Source organism: Eublepharis macularius, chromosome 17, assembly GCF_028583425.1.
Source record: "Eublepharis macularius isolate TG4126 chromosome 17, MPM_Emac_v1.0, whole genome shotgun sequence".
In the NCBI taxonomy this organism is placed as follows: Eukaryota; Metazoa; Chordata; class Lepidosauria; order Squamata; family Eublepharidae; genus Eublepharis; species Eublepharis macularius.
This window is the reverse complement of record NC_072806.1, coordinates 36,150,286-36,171,268: the sequence shown is the minus strand read 5'-3', so window position 1 is coordinate 36,171,268 and position 20,983 is coordinate 36,150,286. Positions and strand designations below refer to the sequence as shown.

General features: G+C 47.3%; 1 protein-coding gene across 2 annotated transcripts in view; it reads left to right on the top strand.

Annotated features, from left to right (window-relative positions):
• Positions 1-11,220, top strand: part of ACACA (acetyl-CoA carboxylase alpha) — a 297,390-nt gene extending 286,170 nt beyond the window's left edge. For both annotated transcript variants that reach the window (XM_055001998.1, XM_055001997.1), the window contains 2 exons: positions 6,930-7,066; positions 7,794-11,220. In XM_055001998.1, coding sequence (XP_054857973.1) covers positions 6,930-7,066; positions 7,794-7,920 — 264 coding nt within the window. In that variant the 3' untranslated portion in view covers positions 7,921-11,220. The remainder of the gene's footprint in view (positions 1-6,929; positions 7,067-7,793) is intronic.
• Positions 11,221-20,983: the final 9,763 nt, after the last annotated feature.

The following is a 20,983-nucleotide window of genomic DNA, read 5'->3' as shown; positions in this document are numbered from 1 at the left end:
GTTCTGGTTTTATAGACTTACCCTGGTTAAAGTAAACTCTAGTTTAGGGCAGTGTCTGAACCTAGCCGGAGTTGTGTAGCCTGATCTGACCAGTAACACAGGGCCGTGGCATCCTTGTCCTCAATATGCGATCCCTTAATCCATCTGGTGGGATAACGTCGGCAAAGGAAAAAATGCCACCAAAGTTGCGGGGGGGGGGGGAGGAATTTGTGGTGGAGAAAATGGCCAACTCAAGTACGAGCAGATGAAGGGGTGGGTGCCAGTGAACATTTCGGGCCCTCAACAACCCCCCCCCAATGCTCACAAGAGAATGTTCAGCAGAGCCCTGTAAAATAGATTAAAACTGCTCAGTGATACATGATTTTAAAACAAGGCCGTCCTCAGCAACCAACCCAGAATGCAGGAGGGAGGGGATTTGATTCTTCTGCTGCAGAGAGACTGACAAAAGGTCGGTTACAACCAGTTAACTTGGAAGTCTCCATAGGCCACGCTTGGGAATTCTGCTGCACGGGTTCTATAGCTAACCATGCCCACTTCTTGGTAGAGGACAGTATCAGGATGAGTGTTGCAACGACAAGGGCTTACTCTCCATGCCGGGGGGGGGGGGGTATGTGGGAGAATTGCTCTCCCTGCAGTGTGCCGGGCTCGGGCAGTTCGGGAGCCTCAAGATCAAATCCAGCACTCGCTCAGAAACAATTTGATAGCCAAGGACTCTGTGTTGAGTGAGACCTGCAGTAATGTCTGGATTGCCTGACTGGCCATATTCTGTACCTGTTTGGTTTCCCCAAACTGTTTTCAAGGGGAACCCAACCTGCAGCACATCACGGTAGAGTTGCAGTGAGAGCCTTGTAATGTCCAGATTTACCCTCTTTATCAGGGCTTTTTTTCTGGGAAAAGAGGTGGTGGGACTCAGTGGGTTGCCAACACAAGGGGCAACTCTTGGCAGAAGGTAGTGCCCCTGGTACCACATACGCAAAGTGCGCACATGCTGCCAGGACTGCACAATGATGTCACTTTGGGTCAGTTGGAACAAGGGGGGAGTTTTTTAAAGTTTAAATCGCCCTTGGCGAACATGGCCACATGGCTGGTGGCCCCACCCCCTGATCTCCAGTCTGGAGATCAGGGGGTGGGACCACCAGCCATGTGACCATTTTCAAGAGGTGCTGGAACTCCGTTCCACCACGTGCCAGCTGAAAAAAAGCCCTCCTCTTTATGACCCTGTGAGATGATCACCTATGATTTTAATTTTCTACAAGAAACAAGCTTTTCTCTCTACCTTGCCTCTTCCTCTTGCATCAGCAGAAAAGAGCATTTTTAAGATTCCTTCTTGTCCCACCCCGCTCTACAGCTGAAGATCTTACCGAGTCCTTCTGTTTCTGATAGGTGGTGGGTCCTCAGTTCAGGTTCTGCAGAAGCAGGACATTTTCAGACGATGCTTTGAAATCCTGTAGTTGGAGGTATTGGGATGAATCTGGAGCCATCTGGGTATAAACTGAGCTCTCCCCATGTGCTGGTGGATTCCCCCCTCCCTTTAAAAATTCTGTTTCTAGCCAACATTGTTTCAGATAAATGCTTTTTAAAAAGCTACATGGACTGCTATAAAATACTAGAATGCTTTTGGGGGGGGAACTCCTATAATTTTTCACCCCTTTATAGCACTGTCCCCCCCCCCCGCGCCCTATATTTGGTGAACACTTTCAGATAAGAAGCATTGCAGGATGCAGCCTGCACAGGTGGGCCTGTTTATGTGGACATTTGTACCACATTTTTCTCCCAGGTTGGGACCCAGAGAGTCTTACAACCTCAGTCCCCCTTTCTCCCTTTTATCCTTACAACCACCACCCTCTTGGAGAAGAGTGACAAGCGGAGTGCCGCAGGGATTGGTCCTGGGACCTGTTCTGTTCAACATTTTAATAAATGATTTGGACGAAGGAATAGAGGGAATGCTTATTAAATTTGCAAATGATACTAAATTGGGAGGGGTAGCAAAGACGGTAGAAGACGGGGAGTCGTTTCCACACATCCCAGCATAGCTCTAAACTCACGCAATGAGGGCATCTTCCTGGCGCGATTTCTGACGTCATCATGCCATGAAAATGGGGTTGTTGCGCAATTGTTATGTGAGTTTAGCGCTATGCCAGGATGTGTGGAAACGGCCAGAGTCAGAATACAGGATGATCTTGACAGGGTGGAAAAATGGGCTAAAACAAAATGAATTTCAATGCGGATAAGTATAAAGTTCTGCATTTAGGTAGGAAAAATCAAACGCATAATTATAGGATGAGGGAGACTTGTCTTGGCAGTAGTACGTGCGAAAAGCATCTAGGGGTCTTAGTAGACCATACACTGAACACGAGTCAACAGTGTATCAGTGTACAGAGTCTGTATCAACAGACACAGAGTGTCCAGATCACGCGAAGTCGTGCTGTTGCTCTGCTCTGTTCTGGTTATACCTCACCTAGAGTATTGTGTTCAGTTTGGGGCACCACAAGCTGGAACATGTCCAGAGTGGGGCAACAAAGATGATGAGGGGTCTGGAGACCAAGTCCTATGAGGAAAGGTTGAAGGAGCTCGGTATGTTTAGCTCCTTCACCTCTCAGTAGTTGGCATGGAGTTGTTTTCCATTGCGCAGAAGGTTGGACCAGAACCAATGGTTTGAAATTAAATCAAAAGAGTTTTTGGCTAAACATTAGGAAGAAGTTCCTGACAGTTAGAGCGGTCCCTCAGTGGAACAGGCTTCCTTGGGAGGTGGTGAGCTCTCCTTCTTTGGAGGTTTTTAAGCAGAGACTAGGTGGCCATTTGTCAGCAATGCCGATTCTGTGAACTTGGGCAGATCGTGAGAGGGAGGGCGGGAAGGGTGACATCAGTGCTTAGTTCTTGTGGGCCCCTCTTACACGCCCAGGGTAATGCCGATGGCCACTTTGGGGCCAGGAAGCAAATTTCCCCAGGCCAGTTCAGCTAGGAATCCTGGCGGTGTTTTTGCCATCTTCTGGGCATGGAGTAGGGGTCACGGGGTGTGTGGGGGGGCGGGGGGGTGAGAATGTCCTGAATTGTGCAGGAGGTTGGACTAGATGATCCTGGAGATCCCTTTCAACTCTGTGATTCTATGATTCTAGGTGGGCTAGGCTGAGAGAGTGATTTTTGCAAGGTCACCCAGTCCTAGTCTGGTACTCTCACCACTATGCACAGGGGCTCATGTGGCAAGACGTGGCTCCTCTCAAGGTGTTCTTTGGACACCTGTGAGTTTCTGTTTTCGCTCTCCCTTTGCTTCTTCTAGTTAGTTTGACTTCTTCTAGTTTCTAGTTATATTAAAAATGTGTTGACAAAATATAAAGGGAGTGCCTAGAGTAAGGAAAACTCAAATTCATAATGTTTTTCTACTTTGTTAGTAGGTAAGAATTGGGGAATAGTTCTGTCAGCTGGGGAAGTTTATGTGAAAAAGACCCTGAACGTGCACCTTAAAATCTTCCATCCTCCATCTCTTTGAGTCTTTCTACACAAGACACCTTGCCGTGTGTTCGTCAAGTGTAGGGAGACACGTTAGCCGGGAAGCATAGTTTAAAAAGACAGAGCCAACAGAGATTGCTCCTCAGAGGGTTTGTTAATTTCATCTTGGCCTCCCCAAGGCTCTATTAATTTCACCTCCCCAGTCCAAAACTGTGAGGGATAGCAACCAGAGGGCAGCAAGGAATGGAAATGGGCTGGCGCCGCCTTCCAGAGCTGGGCTTGGACCTGGAGAGGTTATCATGGGCTGAAGTTTCCCTTCTGGCATTTCACAGCCCCTTCACACAGCTCCAGTGTATAGCAAAGCCTTTGCCCTGCCGCCAGCTCTGTCTTTTTAAACTACCCTTCCCAGCTACCATTGCATCTCCCGACACATGTTCTTCACGTGTCAGATGTTTCATGTAGAGAGACCCTCACTCTTTTTGCTGTCCCCTTTCTAGCCATGGCTTTTGGCTAAGAGGAGCAGATTCTGTCCTTTGTCCTTGTGTACAATGCCAGCAAAAAGCCCATTTTCTGAAGATAGCCTTCTTGTATATTCTTTGCTTACCCCACTGTGCATCTAGCTGGACTGCTACAGAGCTGCCAGGCCTCAGGTTCAAGGAGCATGACAGCTGTTTCCACCCCTGCAGCTGCCGGAGATGCTTTATCTTAAGACTTTTTTTTTACCCATGCCCACCTATTAAATCACGATGCAGAATTCATTGTCATTCTGACTTTGACTTCGTTAGCGATAACAGAGAAGGATAGTGCACCTTTAAATGACGAGCTTTTGTGTTTAATTACCCAAATAAAATGACATAAATATGAATGAGCACTAATGGTGGTACTTGGTTTTTCCGGAAACCATTAACGATTCTTAAATGATTTGTAAAGAAAATGAGAGGAGAAGAGAAGCAGCGAGAAGGCTATTAGGCTTCTAACACACTCTGGAATGATTATGTAGTCAACTACCTAGCAAATACTGAGCTAAATGATCTTGCCAAAAAGAAAGAAAATAATTTGCTTCTGAGGTTTTTTCTGTGGCTGGCAGCACTTTGACCCCTCTTGTAATGTTCTGCGCCACTAAAATGGGGGTTAGGTTTCGTGATTGGTTACAAACAGGAGAAATCAAATGTTATATGTGCAAGGGGTTTCCTATTCCATGTTGTTTGCTTTTGAAACAAACACAATGAGAACTAGAAATTTGCTTAAAATAAAAGCCACACTTTGGAGGGAATTCTACCACAGCTTCTGAATTGCTGCTATGTAGATACTGTGTGCTACACAGTAAAGAGTCCAGTAGCACTTTTAAGACTAACCAACTTTATTGTAGCATAAGCTTTCAAGAGCGACAGCTCTCTTCGTCTGATGACTGTGTGCTACACAGTCATTGGAGCTGCTTAAATTTCCCTACATGAGTAATTTTCAATCCCCCTCTTCCCTCTCTGTGTACTGAAAGAAATAAAGAAAAATTAATATCTGCTCTAAGAAGAGGCTGTTGTCTGTGTCTGCATGAGTCATAGAATCATAGAATCACAGAGTTGGAAGGGGCCATACAGACCATCTAGTCCAACCCCCTGCCCAGTGCAGGATCAGCCTAAAGCATCCCTGACGAATATTCATCCAGCCTCTTCTTGAAAACTGCCAGTGAAGGGGAGCTCACCACCTCCCTAGGCAGCTGATTCCCTGAGTCCCTGTTCTGGTCTTTCCTCCTCCTTTCTGCTGAGCGAGCATAACTCTGCATCGCTGCATTGGATGCGATTCAGTCGCATGCTTGTCCATGTTTATAAAATTATGCAGGGAATTAACCAAGTGGACAGAGGGAGCCTTTTCTTCTTCTCACATAATACTGGAACTTGGGGACCCCCAGTGAAGTCGATGGGCAGTATGTACAGAATAGGCAAAAGGAAATAACTTCAATGAATAATTAGATTGTGGCGTTCGCTGTCAGAGCAGAGCAGAGGCCCATGAATGGCTTCAAGCCGTGGTGTGTAAAGGGACCCTCCAGTCAGAGGCAGTAAGCTGCTGAAACCAAGATTGAAGACTCCTCGGTGCCCCGTGTGTTGGCTCTTCAAGCAGCTGGTTGGCCACTGTATGAAACAGGATGCGGAACTAGAGGGACCAGTGGTTTGATTTGGCAGAGCTCTTCTGATGCTCATATGCCTTTGGAGGTCACACACTTACAAACAGTGATTTCTGCAGAAACAGAGAGTTGCAGAGCGGATACCAAATGCAAACCTTTTGGAAGAGTGTGTGAGTAAGGGGTGCCTCTTCACTCTAGTACAGAAAGAAATGGGCCTCAGCTGTCAGGCCCTTCTGTACCAGGGCAGGGGTGACCCTCATTCTTGAATACCATCCAGGGATCTTTGGATGCAGTCCCAGAGAGTGAGTGTAGAAAGGTGGCTATAAATGGAAAAGTCCTAGGTTTGAATTTTTCCTCTGCCTTGAACTCAGTAGCTAGTCTTTATATGTTTATTTATTGTCTGCCTTTCTCACTGAGACTCAAAGTGGATTATACAGTGTAAGTCAGTACGATCACCAGTTGGGATATTCAATTTGAAAGAAGCATAAATTCAAATACAGGAATAAAGAGACGAATTATGACATTAAATGATGTGGAAACTACCAAGTAGGATCATATCTATATCAGCGGATAATATGCAGTAGTATAGTCCACAGTCCCTGTCCCTGTACCAAGACATCTCTCTGGGCCATTCAAAGTCCTGAATAATTCAGTTTTGCATAGTTTACAGAAAGCCAAAAGAGTAGGAGCTTTCCTGATCTCTTCAGTCTAAGGCAAATTGCTAAGCCCACTTATCTGTAATGTAGGGATAATAATGCTTAATGTATCAGTGGTGGTAGGGCTTCTGACAGGATGGTGTATTTAATGCACTTGTGTGCTTGCAAGCACTATACAGATGCTCTGGATGGCTGCTCTTGTTGGGCTTCTGCACCTGGCCGTGGACAGGCCCTTTGCTGTACTGTTTAGGGGCAGGGAAACAGAGACTCTGGCTGGGGTTACAGCCCAATCAAGCGCTTCTTGTGCCTGAGTTATGTCCTAGTTAAGAGATCGTTTGGACGGGGGCAGGTATGGCTAGCAGGTGTGCCCCTCGAGCAGCATTTTGAGATCTGGCTTTGCCATGCTGGCATCGTTCACTCAGGCAGACACCCTGAAGCTGCCACTGGAGAGCAGGTGATTGTGGGCCTTCATGAAACAGAGCCCCCCTTTACGTGGGTCGTCTGTCAAGCTGAGCACCCAGAGAGAGCTACAGAAGGCCGATGAGGATGGCTGGTGCTGATCATCTTACTTGGAGGAGCTGCTTGCTTAGATTTCAGAGGTGGCATCAATTGGGGGTGCGGGATGGGGGGGATGGCTTATCTGTAGACCTCCCCCTGGTGGTGCTGGCGGGATCATTGACGACTTCTGGACTGCTCTGGCCTGGCAGGCGTACCTGTGGGACAACAACAAGGACCTGGTGGAGTGGCTGGAGAAGCAGCTGGCGGAGGAGGAGGGCAGCCGCTCAGTGGTGGACGGAAACATCAAGTACATCTCCCGGGACTATATACTGAAACAGATACGGAGGTAAGGAGGCCTGTGGAGCCCCTAAGAAAGGGCCGGGGAAGCGGGGCGCTGCAGCCGAGCGCACGAGCTTGGAGGAAGCCCTTTTTGATGGCTTGATAGGATTAATTATCCTTTTGACACTGGTGTGTGCCTCCCCCAACTTGCTGACCAAGGTTGGGCTTGTTATTCCAAATAGCTGGCCTTCTCCCCCTGCCCTTTAGTTCCCTGCCATTCCCCAGGTTCCTTGTCTCTCTGCTGTTCCCCGCCCCCCCCCCCTGCAAACTCATGCTTGGGGACTCAGAGCCAAGCTACAAGTGACGCCTGACACAGGTTGGACACTTGTCAGCTTCCCTCAAGTTTTGATGGGAAATGTCGGCGTCCTGGTTTTGCAGCTTGGCTCTCCATTACAGCTGCAAGACCAGGATGCCTACATTTCCCATCAAAACTTGAGGGCAGCTGACAAGTGTCCAACCTGTGTCAGGCGTCACTTGTAGCTTGGCTCTCGGAGAGGTTTTTCTTCCTGGTCAACTGACCCTCAGAGAAACAACACTTTTGGTCAACATTCTGCTTTGACCAGCATGTCTGTGCCTGGGCCGAACCGTGGTGCTGTGTCACACCCCTCTGTTTCAGTCACTGGGGTGTGTCAAGTCACTCCCCTTGCTGCCTGCTGTCCAGTGCGAGGCCTCTCCTTCCCGGGAGTGGCAGCACACTCGCCTGACCTGCATTCTCTCCCCCAATCTCGTTTTAGTTTAATCCAAGCCAATCCAGAGGTTGCCATGGATTCCATCGTCCACATGACTCAGCATATATCAGCGACTCAGCGGGCTGAGATTGTGCGTATCCTCTCGACAATGGACTCTCCTGCCTCAACGTAAGCGGGGACGCGCTGCCTGCATGGAGAAACAGGCTCCACCGAACACTTCTTGCCTTCCTGACTTTTGCATCCCTTTGTTTGGGGAAATGCTGGAAAAGGACTTTTTAATTTTCTTCATTTTTTAAAAAAACAACACAAATCACAGACTTGAACTGAAGAGAGATTCCTGTCCAGTCCCAAAAGCCTTTGGGAACACGGGCTCCCAACCAATTAACTTATGGACGTCATTCTGGTACCTATTTATTTAACAAAGTGTGACTTCAGCCGTGTGTCAACTAACTGTTGTTTGTACAGCACTCGAAAGAGATGATGATGGGTCCACAGGTACCCTGAGGTCTCACAAGCCCCTCATGTCTCCTCCTTTGATTTAAGGGGCCCCAAGCACTCACGCTTGCCCCCCCCCCCAATTTGTCTGTTGTGACTTTTATTTCATTAACCATTCCTGCCCTCCCAACGCAGTCTGTCCAGTGTTTGCCAACAGTATTGGTCTCCGGGGCAGAAGCCTTGGAGCGTGGCCTCCGCTTCGCCCAGTGGCTTTAGCTTCCTGCCTCCGCTGGCCATTTGTTTTATGTGCAGAATGTAAAGCTGCTCCTGTCTCCTTGGTGGGGGCCAAAAACCTAAGAGCTCTCTGCCCTTGTTATATTTTTACCTCCTGGGGGAAAACAAAGGTTCTTTGCCATAGAATCGGTAGGGGATCCTTGGTGAGGCCCCATCCTCATCCTCATAGCTAGAACTGTCTACAGCGAAGGCCGTCCAAGACGGGATATTCCCTTCCCTCTGCTTTAAATGTGTACATAGGAACGTTCCAGCCTAAAATTCTCCCTCTACTTCCAGAACAATCAAGAGGAGCCTGCTGCGGAAATCCCTCTCTGTGAATCTTGTAGGAGAGGCAGTTTTCCTTTTAGATTCTTTGCCATATAAACTGCTTAGGGGGGGGGAGAGGGGTGTGTGTCTGTTCCATAAAAAAGGCATTTCCAAAGTGTTGTGTGGATATTTCTTAATGAAATGCTTGCTCCACAGAGGTGGTAAGAAAAGCATTGGGTGTGGCAATGCAAAGGAGCCTGAGCTGCTGAGAGGTGTATGGGTGGGAAGCGGTGCCTGTCCCGGCAGCCCAGCTCCTCTCTCCTTTTCCCTCTCCCCATTTTAAAATTAGTTTTCCATTAAGGGCAATAGTGTGGTGGGGTTTTAGGGAAGGGCTGTAGACGGAGGAATCCCAGCCTGCCCCCCAAGAGGCAGCCCTGCCCGCCACCACCTCCCCGTCTCAATGCAACTCGTTCAGATCCCAGCACTATGCACTCTGGTAGCCACCAGCACTTCCAGCTCCGTTTTGGAAGCAGCGCTTGACCTGCCGGGTCCTAGCCAACCCTTGGTGCTTGGGTGCTTTGCTGCACCCCTTTTCCTTCCTCCCTGCAAAGCTCCTTCCTGCTCTCAGGGGATCTATGCTGAAGAACCACTGGATTTGTCTCCAGCCTGGAGTGAGAAGGGGCAAGGGGAAGAAAGAGAGCCCCTTTCCTCAGCAGAGATGCACTTGTGGAAGAGGCAGGAGGAGGGGTTTCCTCGTCCTTTCTTACTTCGTGGCTGTCGCTCCGCATGGGTCCAGCAAACCTGGAAACAGTCTTTTCTGGGGTTGGAAGAGGCTGCGGGACTAGAGAGAACTGTGTGGAAATGCTGCATTCCATGCCCAGAGGGCGGGGGTTCTGCCTGCTGCTTTCAGACCAAGGGGGAGCTCTGGAAGAGAGGCCCTTAAACATGGGACCTGTCCTAATGAAGTGTACTTCCACCCTCCAAAGGCACACTGATTTCACAGGGAGGCTGAATAGGAGCCTTCTATAATTTGATGTGTACGCTAGTTTTTAGAACCATTTTTCCCCATCCCTTCTTTGCCAACGAGTATTTCCAAGCTTGGGTTGGCATGCTTTGAGAATCCACCCTAGACTTATAAAGAAACGGATGTAGCATTGAACTTTTTACTGTCTTGCATTGCCTCTGGGGATGGGAGTGCAGGGGAGAAAGGGGGACCAGTGACTGTACAGGCGCCTCTCCTTTTCTTCAGCTACTGAGGCTGGTACAGAAGTTTGTGTTGATGGGTGTAGGAAGGTATGTGCCCAGTGTGGGCTGAGCTTGAGCCCTTGCCCTACGTCTTTGGGAGGCTCTTTGGCTTTTGTCTTTGGGCACAAACTGTGTACAGGCCAGCTAGTTGCCTAGTTCCTGCTTCCAGTTGCTGCAAGGACCCCAGGCACTTCATTGTGCCCCTCATTTAGTCAGTAGGATTTAGTTAAGTCAAACACCCTCGAAAGGGTAGAACACCAAGTTCCCCGTCACTTCTGCCAGGGAAAGTTCTCAGTGCGTGCAGTTAAGGGAGTCCGATGCAATTAAAAGCCGCCCCTCCCAGCACACCTTTGCAAATGCAGGTTCCATGCTCATCGACTGGGGCTCCTTCGTGAGTGTCCACTCAGACCCATGCTTGGACCCATGCTGTGCAATGCACATTAAAGGTCTCAGGCCCAGAGTCAGCGGTCATGTCCTGCTCTGTATAAAGTAATGACTTCCCCCCTCCCCACCCCACCAGGCCCAAGAAAGGAGCCAGTTCCTGTCCTTCCAGCTTAAGCATACAAATCATGCACCTATTTAGGCCGCTGGAACAGAGTCACTGGTGGGAGCATTCAGTGCACGCCACTACTTCTGCTGCCACTGATTTTTCTACTGGTCATCAGTGGCAAGAGGTGGTAGATTTGAGCAGTTCGTCAGCCTCAAACTCCTAGTTTGGCAAAAATGGCTTAGCTAAACTGACCCTTGAGTCAACCTTCAACCATGGCAGCCCTTTGGGTTGTAGTTTGTTGGTGGTTGCCGATCACATCACCAGCTGTGTGTGTGGGGGGGGGTTGTTTGCATTTGCCTATTTCCTCCTTCATCAGGTCACACCAAGTTCATGGGTGGGGGGGGGAGAATATTCCTGCAAGGGGCATAACGGAAGGATGCTGTTCGTACTGCATCTTTGGAAAATGCACAGTCCGTGGAGGGCACCAGGGTATGAGAATTCTGTTCAGCCAACCTACAGCAGTGTGACTGGTCTATAGTTGGAATAACTCGCGGGGCTGAAGTGATTTCACTTACCTCAAGTTTCTTTTAATAAAAACAATCAGAGAATATCTCATGTTCTGTAATGTGGCTTTTATGTTTGCTATGATCAGTTGTGCCCCGCCCCTTATGGTTTTGGTCATGGCAAAACAAATTTTGAAAGGTCTTAATGCTTATATTCTCCTTTGACACCTAGAGGTCAATAAAAATCTCTCCGAATCCACGCCTCTTTCTGCAGTGAGTCTGTTGCTGTGATTGCGGCTGCAGGAGCTCTGCCAGTTTGCAAGAATGCCGCATGGGATATAACCTCTCAAATACTTTGGGAACTCTTTAGGAAGAGAAGAGCCGAGGTTCTGAGTCCCTGTTATTAGGGAAACTCATTTGCAGGTATAAGGCAATGGAGCCACTTCCTTTGCAGTATCTTCTTTTCGTGCCCTAGTACACTGGCTCAATCAAGCAATTTTGTACAGGGTGTACCAGATTTGCTGTGCACACAGAGCTCTTCTGGTACTGCTGTCTTGCCCTGTTTGAAAGAAGCAGAAGATCTGCCTGGGCTTTTCTTTAAGCTATAGCATCTTTCAGGGCCGGATCGAGGGGGGGCAGGGGGGGTAGTCTGCCCCCGGCGCCGGCAGGGAGGGGGTGCCGGGAGCAGCTACCAGCTGCCGGAGTGCGCGGGCAGCAGCGCAGGCAGTCTCGCAGCCCCCCGCACTGCCTTTCGCTTGCCCCGCAGGACAGGGGGCGGCCAGCTTGCCGCGCACCTCCTATCCTGCAGGGCAGGCAAAGGGCAGCGCGGCCGCCCACGCCATTCGCCTGCCCTGCAGGACAGGGAGTGCATGGCAAGCTGGCCGCCCCCTGTCGTGGGGCAGGCAAAAAGCAGCGCGGGGGGCTGCGAGGCCGCCCGTGCCATTCGCATGTGGGGAGGTGAATGGCGTGGGCAGCTTCCCAGCCCCGCCTGCTGCTTCCGCCGCCCTGCGTGATGATGTCACCAAAATGACGTCATCGTGCCGCGCCGGGAGCTCGTGCGTGCTCTGTGCGTGCACAAGGTCGGACTAGGGTTGCCCCAGGTGCCGGCAACCCTAGATCCGGCCCTGGCTTCTTTCCCTTATTTTTTATATATATATGTAACACGTTTCCACCCTGCTGTACCCCTTGGACTCCAGATATCACACAGGTGGTCCACAGCTGCAGAAGACTCAGTGGGGCACTAGAGATTCTCGTGCCTTCAAGTCCTCACCTTTACCCCTTATGAGCATCCCCCCACCCCAATATTTTCTCCCATTTTTTTAAAAAAAATCAGTACCTACCTATAAAAAACAAACAGGTCAGGGAGAAGACCCACCATCACCCTGACATTTTGATCTTCTATATGCATGGATTTTGATTTTTGGAGAGGGGAGTCTGGCATGGTATAATCTAAGGTCTATTTGACCATCTCAGAACCCTTTTACCAGATCAGTTACAACTGGGGCTGCCAACTGTGGTGGTGGGGAATTCCTGGAGATTTGGGGAGGGGGAGGGATGTTATTTATAGTCCACCTTTCTCACTGAGACTCAAAGTGGATTTCACAGTATGGGATTAATACGATCAATGACTGGGACGCTCAATAACAATACAATAGGGTATGGATGGCAGAAATCTGAATACAAGCATAAATCCAAATACAGAGTCGAAACAGTGCTAAAACAAAACAAACAATTTGTCATGATATATTAAATATCATAGAAACTAACCAGTAGGTGCATACCTATAATACAATCTGCCCTCCAAAGCAGCCATTTTTTCCGGGGGATCTGATCTCTGTAGTCTGTAGATCAGTTGTAATTCTGGGAGATCTCCAGCCCCTCCCTTCCCGAAGATTGGCAACCCTCATTATGATGAATGTAAACCCGAGCTTGCAAATGTGATTATTATTTCTGTAAAGCCCATTGAACCTCTAAGACTGCCAGGGGAATAAAATACAGAAGAAAACATGATTGTTGTGTACTTTGAGTTGCAAAATTTAGAGGTTTGTTTATACAGAATTTTAGGCCAAATGCAGAAATTTAAGTGCTTTAAACACTCAAAGGCCAGCACCATGCCTACTTTATCATCGGTGGTGCTGTAGATCAAACAAAAGCCTTAACATTCAGGGAAGTGGGGGCGGGGGGGGGTTGCGGCGGTGGCACAATTTTGTCCATTAAAACTGTTTTACAAATGGCTGCACAGGCACCGCTAGCTCCCAGTTATTCAACTGGATTTAATTGCAGGTGTAACTTAATGGAACTGTTTTCCCCCTACTAGGTAAGTCGTATGCATAAATGGCTCTGTTTACTCCCAAACAGGTCCCTTTAAAAAAAACAAAACTTTGCGCCTAATTTAAGCTGAAATGGTTTTAAATGGCATCAAAGCGTCAAAACAAAAACAGACTCCAGTTAAAGAGACCCCCCCCCCCGCTTCAAGCTTTCGTTGAGCCAAGATGGGGGGGGGCACATGCATCACTTTAACAAACATAATATTCAAGAGTGAAAAGGGAACGGAGACTCACAATGAACTCTCCAAATGCACATTTAAACACTTTACCCTAAAATATTTACATATTTTAAAATGCCCGGAAGGGTACCCCTAAAGCCTTCAAAAGCAGGGAGATCAAAGGGCTATCATCTTTTAATTTAAACCTTTTGTTGCTTCAACCGTCTTAAGAGGGATGAAGAGAGATCAAAATAAAAACGGAAACAAAAACGGCAGCTTTGTCGCTACAGCCCCCCCCCCTTGGGTGCGTGTGTGCATGTGCGCGCGTGCATGAGTCCCTTTTCTCAATTTAGGCCGAGAAATAGGTCAGCTCCATTACCGATCAGCCTTCCCACAAATATTTAAAACAAATTGAATTGCACACCCAATACCCCTCACAATTACGCCAGGCACAATAACTAAATTAGCAATTCAACAAAATAATTGGAAATGCGATTCTCTCTATTCTGCAGGTCCCCTCAGGGCTTTTGCCAATCTGTGTGTGTGTGTGTGTGGTGGGGGGAGAAACAGCTTTAGTAATTCAGAAGCTAATTAGAGCCACACTTGTAAATGAAGTTGTTTGTCTGAAAGTTGAAATTCTGTACTGTTTTATTTGGGGAGGGGGGAGAGAATGGGAGGAGTGTCATTTCTACCATGTTCACCTTCCTCCTCTTTTTCCAAAGGGCAATTCAGAAACAAAAATGCTAATTAACCATGGTATTGTGAAAGGCTGAAGAATTAAAATTCTGTTGGGAAATTCAGGCCAGCTGTTAATTGATGGTATTAGGGACACATTTGAGGAAATCCTGTTTAACAGTCGCCCTTTGCTCGTAAATGTCGCTTCAACTCTCCGGCCGCAATACCTGACTGGCACAAAGATGTCGGCTCAACTTACTGTAGATTGTGGAGAGTCCCGTTTGCAATTTCCATTGACCAAAAGAGCCAAGTGACTACCATATGCCATTGGGCATCACTTTGAAAATGTACAAACAATAATATATAATTAGACCTTTTAAACTACCTGTGTACCTCTGAGCATATGAGGTGGTTTTACCCCCACTACTGGGACTTTTGTGTGGCTCCTGAGTTATTTGAGTGAGTCTCACAGAGTTTGCAGTGGTGCTGTTGGCCCATAGAGATGGGCATGAAATGGGAAAAAATGACTGTTTGGTGTTTCATCACATTCCACGAATCACGAACTTTCACAAAATTGTCCCGTTTTGCAAAACGATTCATTAGTTTTGTGATTAGTCAGAACCCAGGGCACTTCAATGGCCCCCTTCATACCCAGAGATGCCAAAATTGCAGGGAGACTTCAGGAGGCTCTCCTCCACCCACCCTCACTCAACAAGCCAGCAGGAACAAATGCTCTAAATAAGAATATAAGCAAAGAAAATTAAAGAAAAAAAGGTAGGCCTCAGTCAAGCTAGGCCCCAGAGCTAGGCAATGCCCTGAGACTCGGGTTGGGTGGGATGGAGGAAAGAAGGCACCCTCACCCAATGACCTTCCCAGCAAGGCCAAGAGCAGAAAATAAGGAAGAGGCTTTTCAGTCTTTTCAGAAACAGGCTGCTTTAAAAGAGACTGAAAAGCCTCTTTTAAAGCAGCAACAAATTCAGCCCAAAGCTCCCAATTCCGCTCTCTCACTCCATATCCCAGCAAAAGGTCCTCCCTTTCCCTTTGTCTACTGGAACTGAAAAGCGCGAGGCAGAGAGCTGTGCCTTATATAAGAAATGCTCACATAGAGCAGAACAGGAGGTCTCTGGTTGGCAGACAAACCTGCCTAACAGGGTTTGGAGGGATGACATTGGTGTTCCCATGGCTACAGAAGGCCCATCTTCTCAGCTGCCTAGGGGATTAACCCCCCTGCTCCTTGCTGTATAGGGCAGAATGGAAGCTCTCCAGTTGGCAGGGAGAGCGCCTATCAAAGTTATGTGGGCTAAGACTGGGGTTTCCAATGGCAACAATGGCGGACATTCTGGGCCTATGTTGCCTAGGGAATTAATGGATCGGCGCCAGCCTGTCTGGCACCACAAATCATTCACGACTCGACCCCAAAAGTCATGAATTTCGTGAAAACCGCAGCCCCACGAAACGTGTTTTGTGAAATATGAATTGGCCCACTTTGTCACGAAATTTGATTCATATTTCGATTTGTGCCTACGTCTACTGGCCAACACCACCTACTCTGAAAACAGCTTTGCAATATCTCAGGCAGAGAAAGGCGTTTTGGAACACAAGAGAGCCCTGGAGATGTCAGGGATTGAACCTGTGACCTTCTGTGCACAAGTTATGCTATTTCAATAAAAGCCCTCCCCACCTCCCACCCAACATCTCCATGTTCTGCAGAGTATTGTCTTGTAGCACCTTTCTCCCTGGAGCCTTACACCCAAACTTGGGGCTGGTTAAGACAGTTTCATTTTTGCTAGCTGTGGGTTTTAGCTGGTAAACCGGCTATAGAAAATAAAATGTAACTCTCAGGTACATTATCCAGCTACAGGGGGAGGCAGCTGCACAGGTCTTCTCCCTCTTAGAAAGGGGATTATATAAGGATTATACCGGAGGGTGGAATTACATATGAAGTATACCCTAGGAAGTCTCTCAGTTCATATTGGCCTCTGCAAACTTTGCTCCCACAAACAGAACTGATTTAACTGCATCTTACTGTCACTTCAGTGACCATGAAACCCTCAAAAACGTTCTGTGAAGGTCTCTGGCTTGGGAATTGCACGAGCTGCTCTAGGATTCTCCTGCTAGTTCTAGAAAAACAGGTTGCCTTGCTGTAACTGTTGTTCGTCTAGGTCTTCGTGCAGGCACACATTGGGACTGCGCAGCCGCAGGCCAGCCACTGGAAAGGATTTTTCAAGCTCTCAAGCTTCTGGGCTTCGGGGTGAAGCTTTTACAATGTTGGCAGGCTCCGGCATTGTGTCCTTCCCCCAAACAGAGTAGGCAGAGTTGGTGCCCATCGGAGTGTGGCATTCTAGTGTCACATTGTAAGCACTTCTTAAAAATAGCTTTTTGAGGCATGCTGTCGATAGAAGATACGGAGGGGGAGCTGACCTTATGAACAAAGTTAGTGGTGAAAATGGGGGTCTTGCAGCTAAAGCATCCATCACTCGGTTTTCTCAGTGGGGCACACAGGTGAGGGGGGCGGGAACTGAAAGCCTACTCAAATACTGATAAGTGAACCATTTGGAAGCACGCTTGGAAAAGCTTTGCCTTTCTCTTTCTGATCTCTTCCACCAATACGAAACAAGCCTTATCAGCATTTTAGAGTGTTCTGCTCTAGCCTTCACTATGCATCCCAGCTGGAAAAGAGAGCCAGGCACCCGCAAGCGGCAGCAGTTTACTTTAGAAAGGACAGTGGAGTCCTAAGTGAGAAAGGAAACACGCATCTCATCTTGGTGTACCAGTTAACCCTGTGCCAAGAATGGATGCTAATCCACACGCATCCCGACTCCCTGTTCTTAACAATCCAAAAGAGTTAGCCATTTTAGTCTGTAGTAGCAAAATAGTAACGAGTCCAATAGCACCTTTAACACTAACCAACTTTATTGTAGCATAAGCTTTTGAGAACCACAGCTCTCTTCGTCAGATGCATCGTCAAAAGCTGACAGTATAATGCTGGTTCCCCTTGCTTCAGTTTGGTTCTGTACTATATACACCAAGATTTAAAATGGGAGAAAAGACTGTCCTAGTGACTCTAGACCAGTTGGTTCTGTTCTGCCTTGTCTCTGATGTTGTTCCCCTTGTTTCAGTTTGATTCTGTTGATTCATCTTGCATTGGGACTGGCTTTTGCCCAGGGGTTGCCCCTTTACTTAAGGTTTCTTTGCCCTGGAAAGCCTTTGACTGGGACACAATGGAGAGTGGCTGAGAGCAGCTCGCTCAAGGCCTCAAAAACTGGAGTGGGGCACCTTTAGTGAACAGGGAGAACATTCCCTGCAAATTTGGTAGAGTTTGCCTGAAAAATGCCCCCCAACCCCCCTTGGGATAGTTTCCCACATAAAGAATAATAATATATTTGAGATTCTCTAATAAAACCGAATCTGGTTAGAGAATCTGAACTGGATATCAGGACTACCAAATATTTATGGTATTCCTGATATCCGAATCCGAAATATTTTTTTTACACACCTAGTCACCACGGTTGTAATAAAATGGGATTGCCCTTCACCGCCAGGTTTCCTCCCATGTCAACATTGCTGATCCCCAAGAGAATCAAGGGATGCTGGCACAAGAAGAGTCCAAGCCACCCCACAGGATTCTTTTCTACTAAACTAGCAACAGAACAGCAGTGGGACTGGCAGCTATGCTACCCAAGTTATGGATAATTTGGTCTGATGTCTACATTTTAAAATGTATTTTCTGTTTGATGCCTCACTATCAAACCTGTGGATGCCGCCCCATGCAAAGCCCTGTGTTTAAAAAGTGTCAGGTAGTCCGAAGGCTTTTGAATGAAGATGGGTATGAAAGTTGTGATTGTCTGCTGCAGCCCTCGAGTGGTAGCATGTGGATCCATGGCCCTATTGTGTTGTGGGATTTGATTATGGCTGTAAAATAGCTTGACAGTTAGGGGCAGGATGTAAATATCCCATATAAAACATAAGCAGATCCATGTTGCTTAAGTATGAACCGTCTTTCTGTTAAGAGTTCTCCAGGGCAAACACTTAAATTGGAGCAATCAAAAAAATAAAACACCTCATTCCAGCTTGTCTTTTAGGCAAAATTCCTCCTGTGCCCTTTAGATTTAAACAGCGTCTGGCTAGTGCCTGAAAGCAATGTGTAATATTGCTGATGCCACAGTGCTTGAGAACTGCAGTAAACCTGCTTCAACTTCATGCCACAATGAAGAGCGCTGGGGTTCTTCTTAGGACTGCAATACTGTTGGACATTTCCAGCAGCGCAGCATCCAAACAGTGGTTGCAAATTAATTTGTGAGGGCCTGTTTGAATTGAGAGCAACAAATTCTAAACGGGGGTTAGTTAGAGCAGAGTTTTTAAAGATAACTTTTGTTTCTGGTGTGTTACTGTAATGAGGAACAAAAATATTATCAGATAAGTCATCTTAGTGAATGGCATAAATCAAGCATTTCAAATGCTCCAGCATCTTGAAAATGCACATTGAGGTTTTGATCATATACAAGTGTTAAGTATAAATCAGTTCATTAAATAAATTGGGAGACAAATCCATCAACTAAAAATTCTTTGGTTGACATTCATATATGCTGTTCTCTTTTTTACTATTTACATTGATTTTTTTTTAATCTACATTTTGTGATTGGGGAAAGACAATAACCAACAACCTATCATAAACTTGATTTAAATCAACAATAATGTGCAACACCGTCAGTGTTGATTGTGCTTCACACGCATTGTCCTATAATCCTTCCAACTGCCTTGTAAGGTAGACCACTGTTAGCCCTTTCATATTGTGGTTGTGGGGGCTGAGAGCCCTGCTTGCTGAAGGCATAAACAGACCGAGTTTATAGCGGACGAGATTCGAACCAGGGACTCCTCGATTCCTAGCTTAGTCATTAGCCTCTGCCAGCAAAAGCACAACATTCATGCTCTGCCCGTGTTGCATGTTTTAAATTGTGGCTGGCAAACTGTGCACTGGGGTTCACGAGCGTGCTGCAAAGAGAGGGCAGCTTGAAAACGTAAGTCTCTGTGTTGGATGCAGGCAGCATGCAAATCACCCTTCAGAGGGGGGGGTCCCCCACTCAGGCAGGGATCACAAACATCCTGAAGGACAGACTACCTTGCAGTTTTCAGTTGTGGTGGAATCCCAAATACACCCCCATTACCCGGAAAACCCAACCCTGAGCCCTGGAGAAAAGGGAGGGTGATAAGAGCAGCCGCTACAACAAAAATGCCTCCGGGAGCCAATCAGGAAAATACATATTCCCCACAAGCTTAACAGTAAACCTGGAGCAGGGGTGGGGAATCAAAGGAGTTTTCAAAAGTTTGGGAAATTTAAGTCATTAAATGCTTTAGTGCCCTGATCTTTGAAACACTCCAGGGCACAATCTGCTGGAAGTTATTTTGTTCTCCCCTCTCCTCTGGATATGTCCAACAATACAAATTTAAAGGCTCCATGCGAACATAAAGATAGATCCCTGTACCCTTATGTCCTCTGAGTCTCAGTTTTAGCAGAAGTGGTTGCAATTATTGAGAACTTTGTGGCTAAAGATCCTGGAAATAGAAATGGCAAACATGGAGGAGGGGCCAAGCACAAAATGCTCAGAAGTTTCTGCCTGGTGCGGTCTGATGATTCAGAAAGCCAGAGAAAGGGAAAAGGGTGAAGGTGGAGAGAAGCAGGAAAAAAGAAAAAAATCAATGGGCATCTCTGAGATCTACGGCCGTGGCTTTACAGCAAACGCACACGAGAGATTTATTCATCCATGCAACATACATTTTCCAAGACAAAAGTCAATACTCACCTTGACACAGATACTTTCTGCACCCTCGAGGGAGGGGAAAAAATCTTCGATCTTCTACTGGGGATAACTGTCCTCATTCCAGAGCTCAGATAGTCCACAGATAAAGAATTCTGGCTGCGATTTCATTTCCTCTAAGTAGCCTCAAAAAAGGAACGCTCTTCACTGTTTTAATTCTAACACCTAGGCGTGGGGTTTGATCCTGGGCACAGCATCCACTGCTTCTTTTACAAAACAACCAAGTTTCTAGCCCTTATGGGTCGCCCAATAAGCACATTTGAAAGTAGATTTGTATATGATCTCGTTGCAACTAAAATATATCCAGGAGGGATACATTTTGGTGTGACTCGTTTTTTTCGATTTTATTTTGCTGTGTATATGGGGGTGGGTTGGACTTATTTGCTCTCTTGTGACATGAGAAGAAGAAAACTCTTAACCCCCAGATGTGAATTAAAAGGCACAGAAGAGGCAGCCACTGTCACCAGCCCATCTGGTGGGAGTGACACCAGGCCCTTACTACTTGGCTCCCAAGGCGGCCAGCTCCCTGGACACAAGCAGCACTGCTGGGGCCAGAGGGGTGAGAGAAAGTTAACAGGTCGGACTGCTGCTTGTCCTCACCTCCCAGGTCTGCACAGCTACCAGCCAAGCACAAGGTGGATCCCTGAAATGTTGGCAGTGTGGCTGGGGACATGGCTCACTCCAGCTGTGTCTACAGGTCCAACCCTTCCCTCCCCCTCAATTTTGTTTGCCAATACACACCAACAACACTGGCAGACATTGCATTTTTTCAGCACTAGGGCCAAACAAGGTTGCCTGGCTCTGAGGTACAGGGAAGGAGCTGCAAGACTGATCTTCAGAGCAGGGCCCTTCTCCATGCAAAGTACATGCTCTTCCAGTTGAGGAGGAGCCCAGAACCGTCCCCTTCCAAGACAGACCTCATACAGGCAATTCTTAGCAATCAGTAAGACAACTTAATTTTTAAACCCCCTGGATTACCATTCATAAAAACAAGCACTGAATAATACTTTTTTTTAAAAAAAAAGAACTTGCGTTACACTCATTCA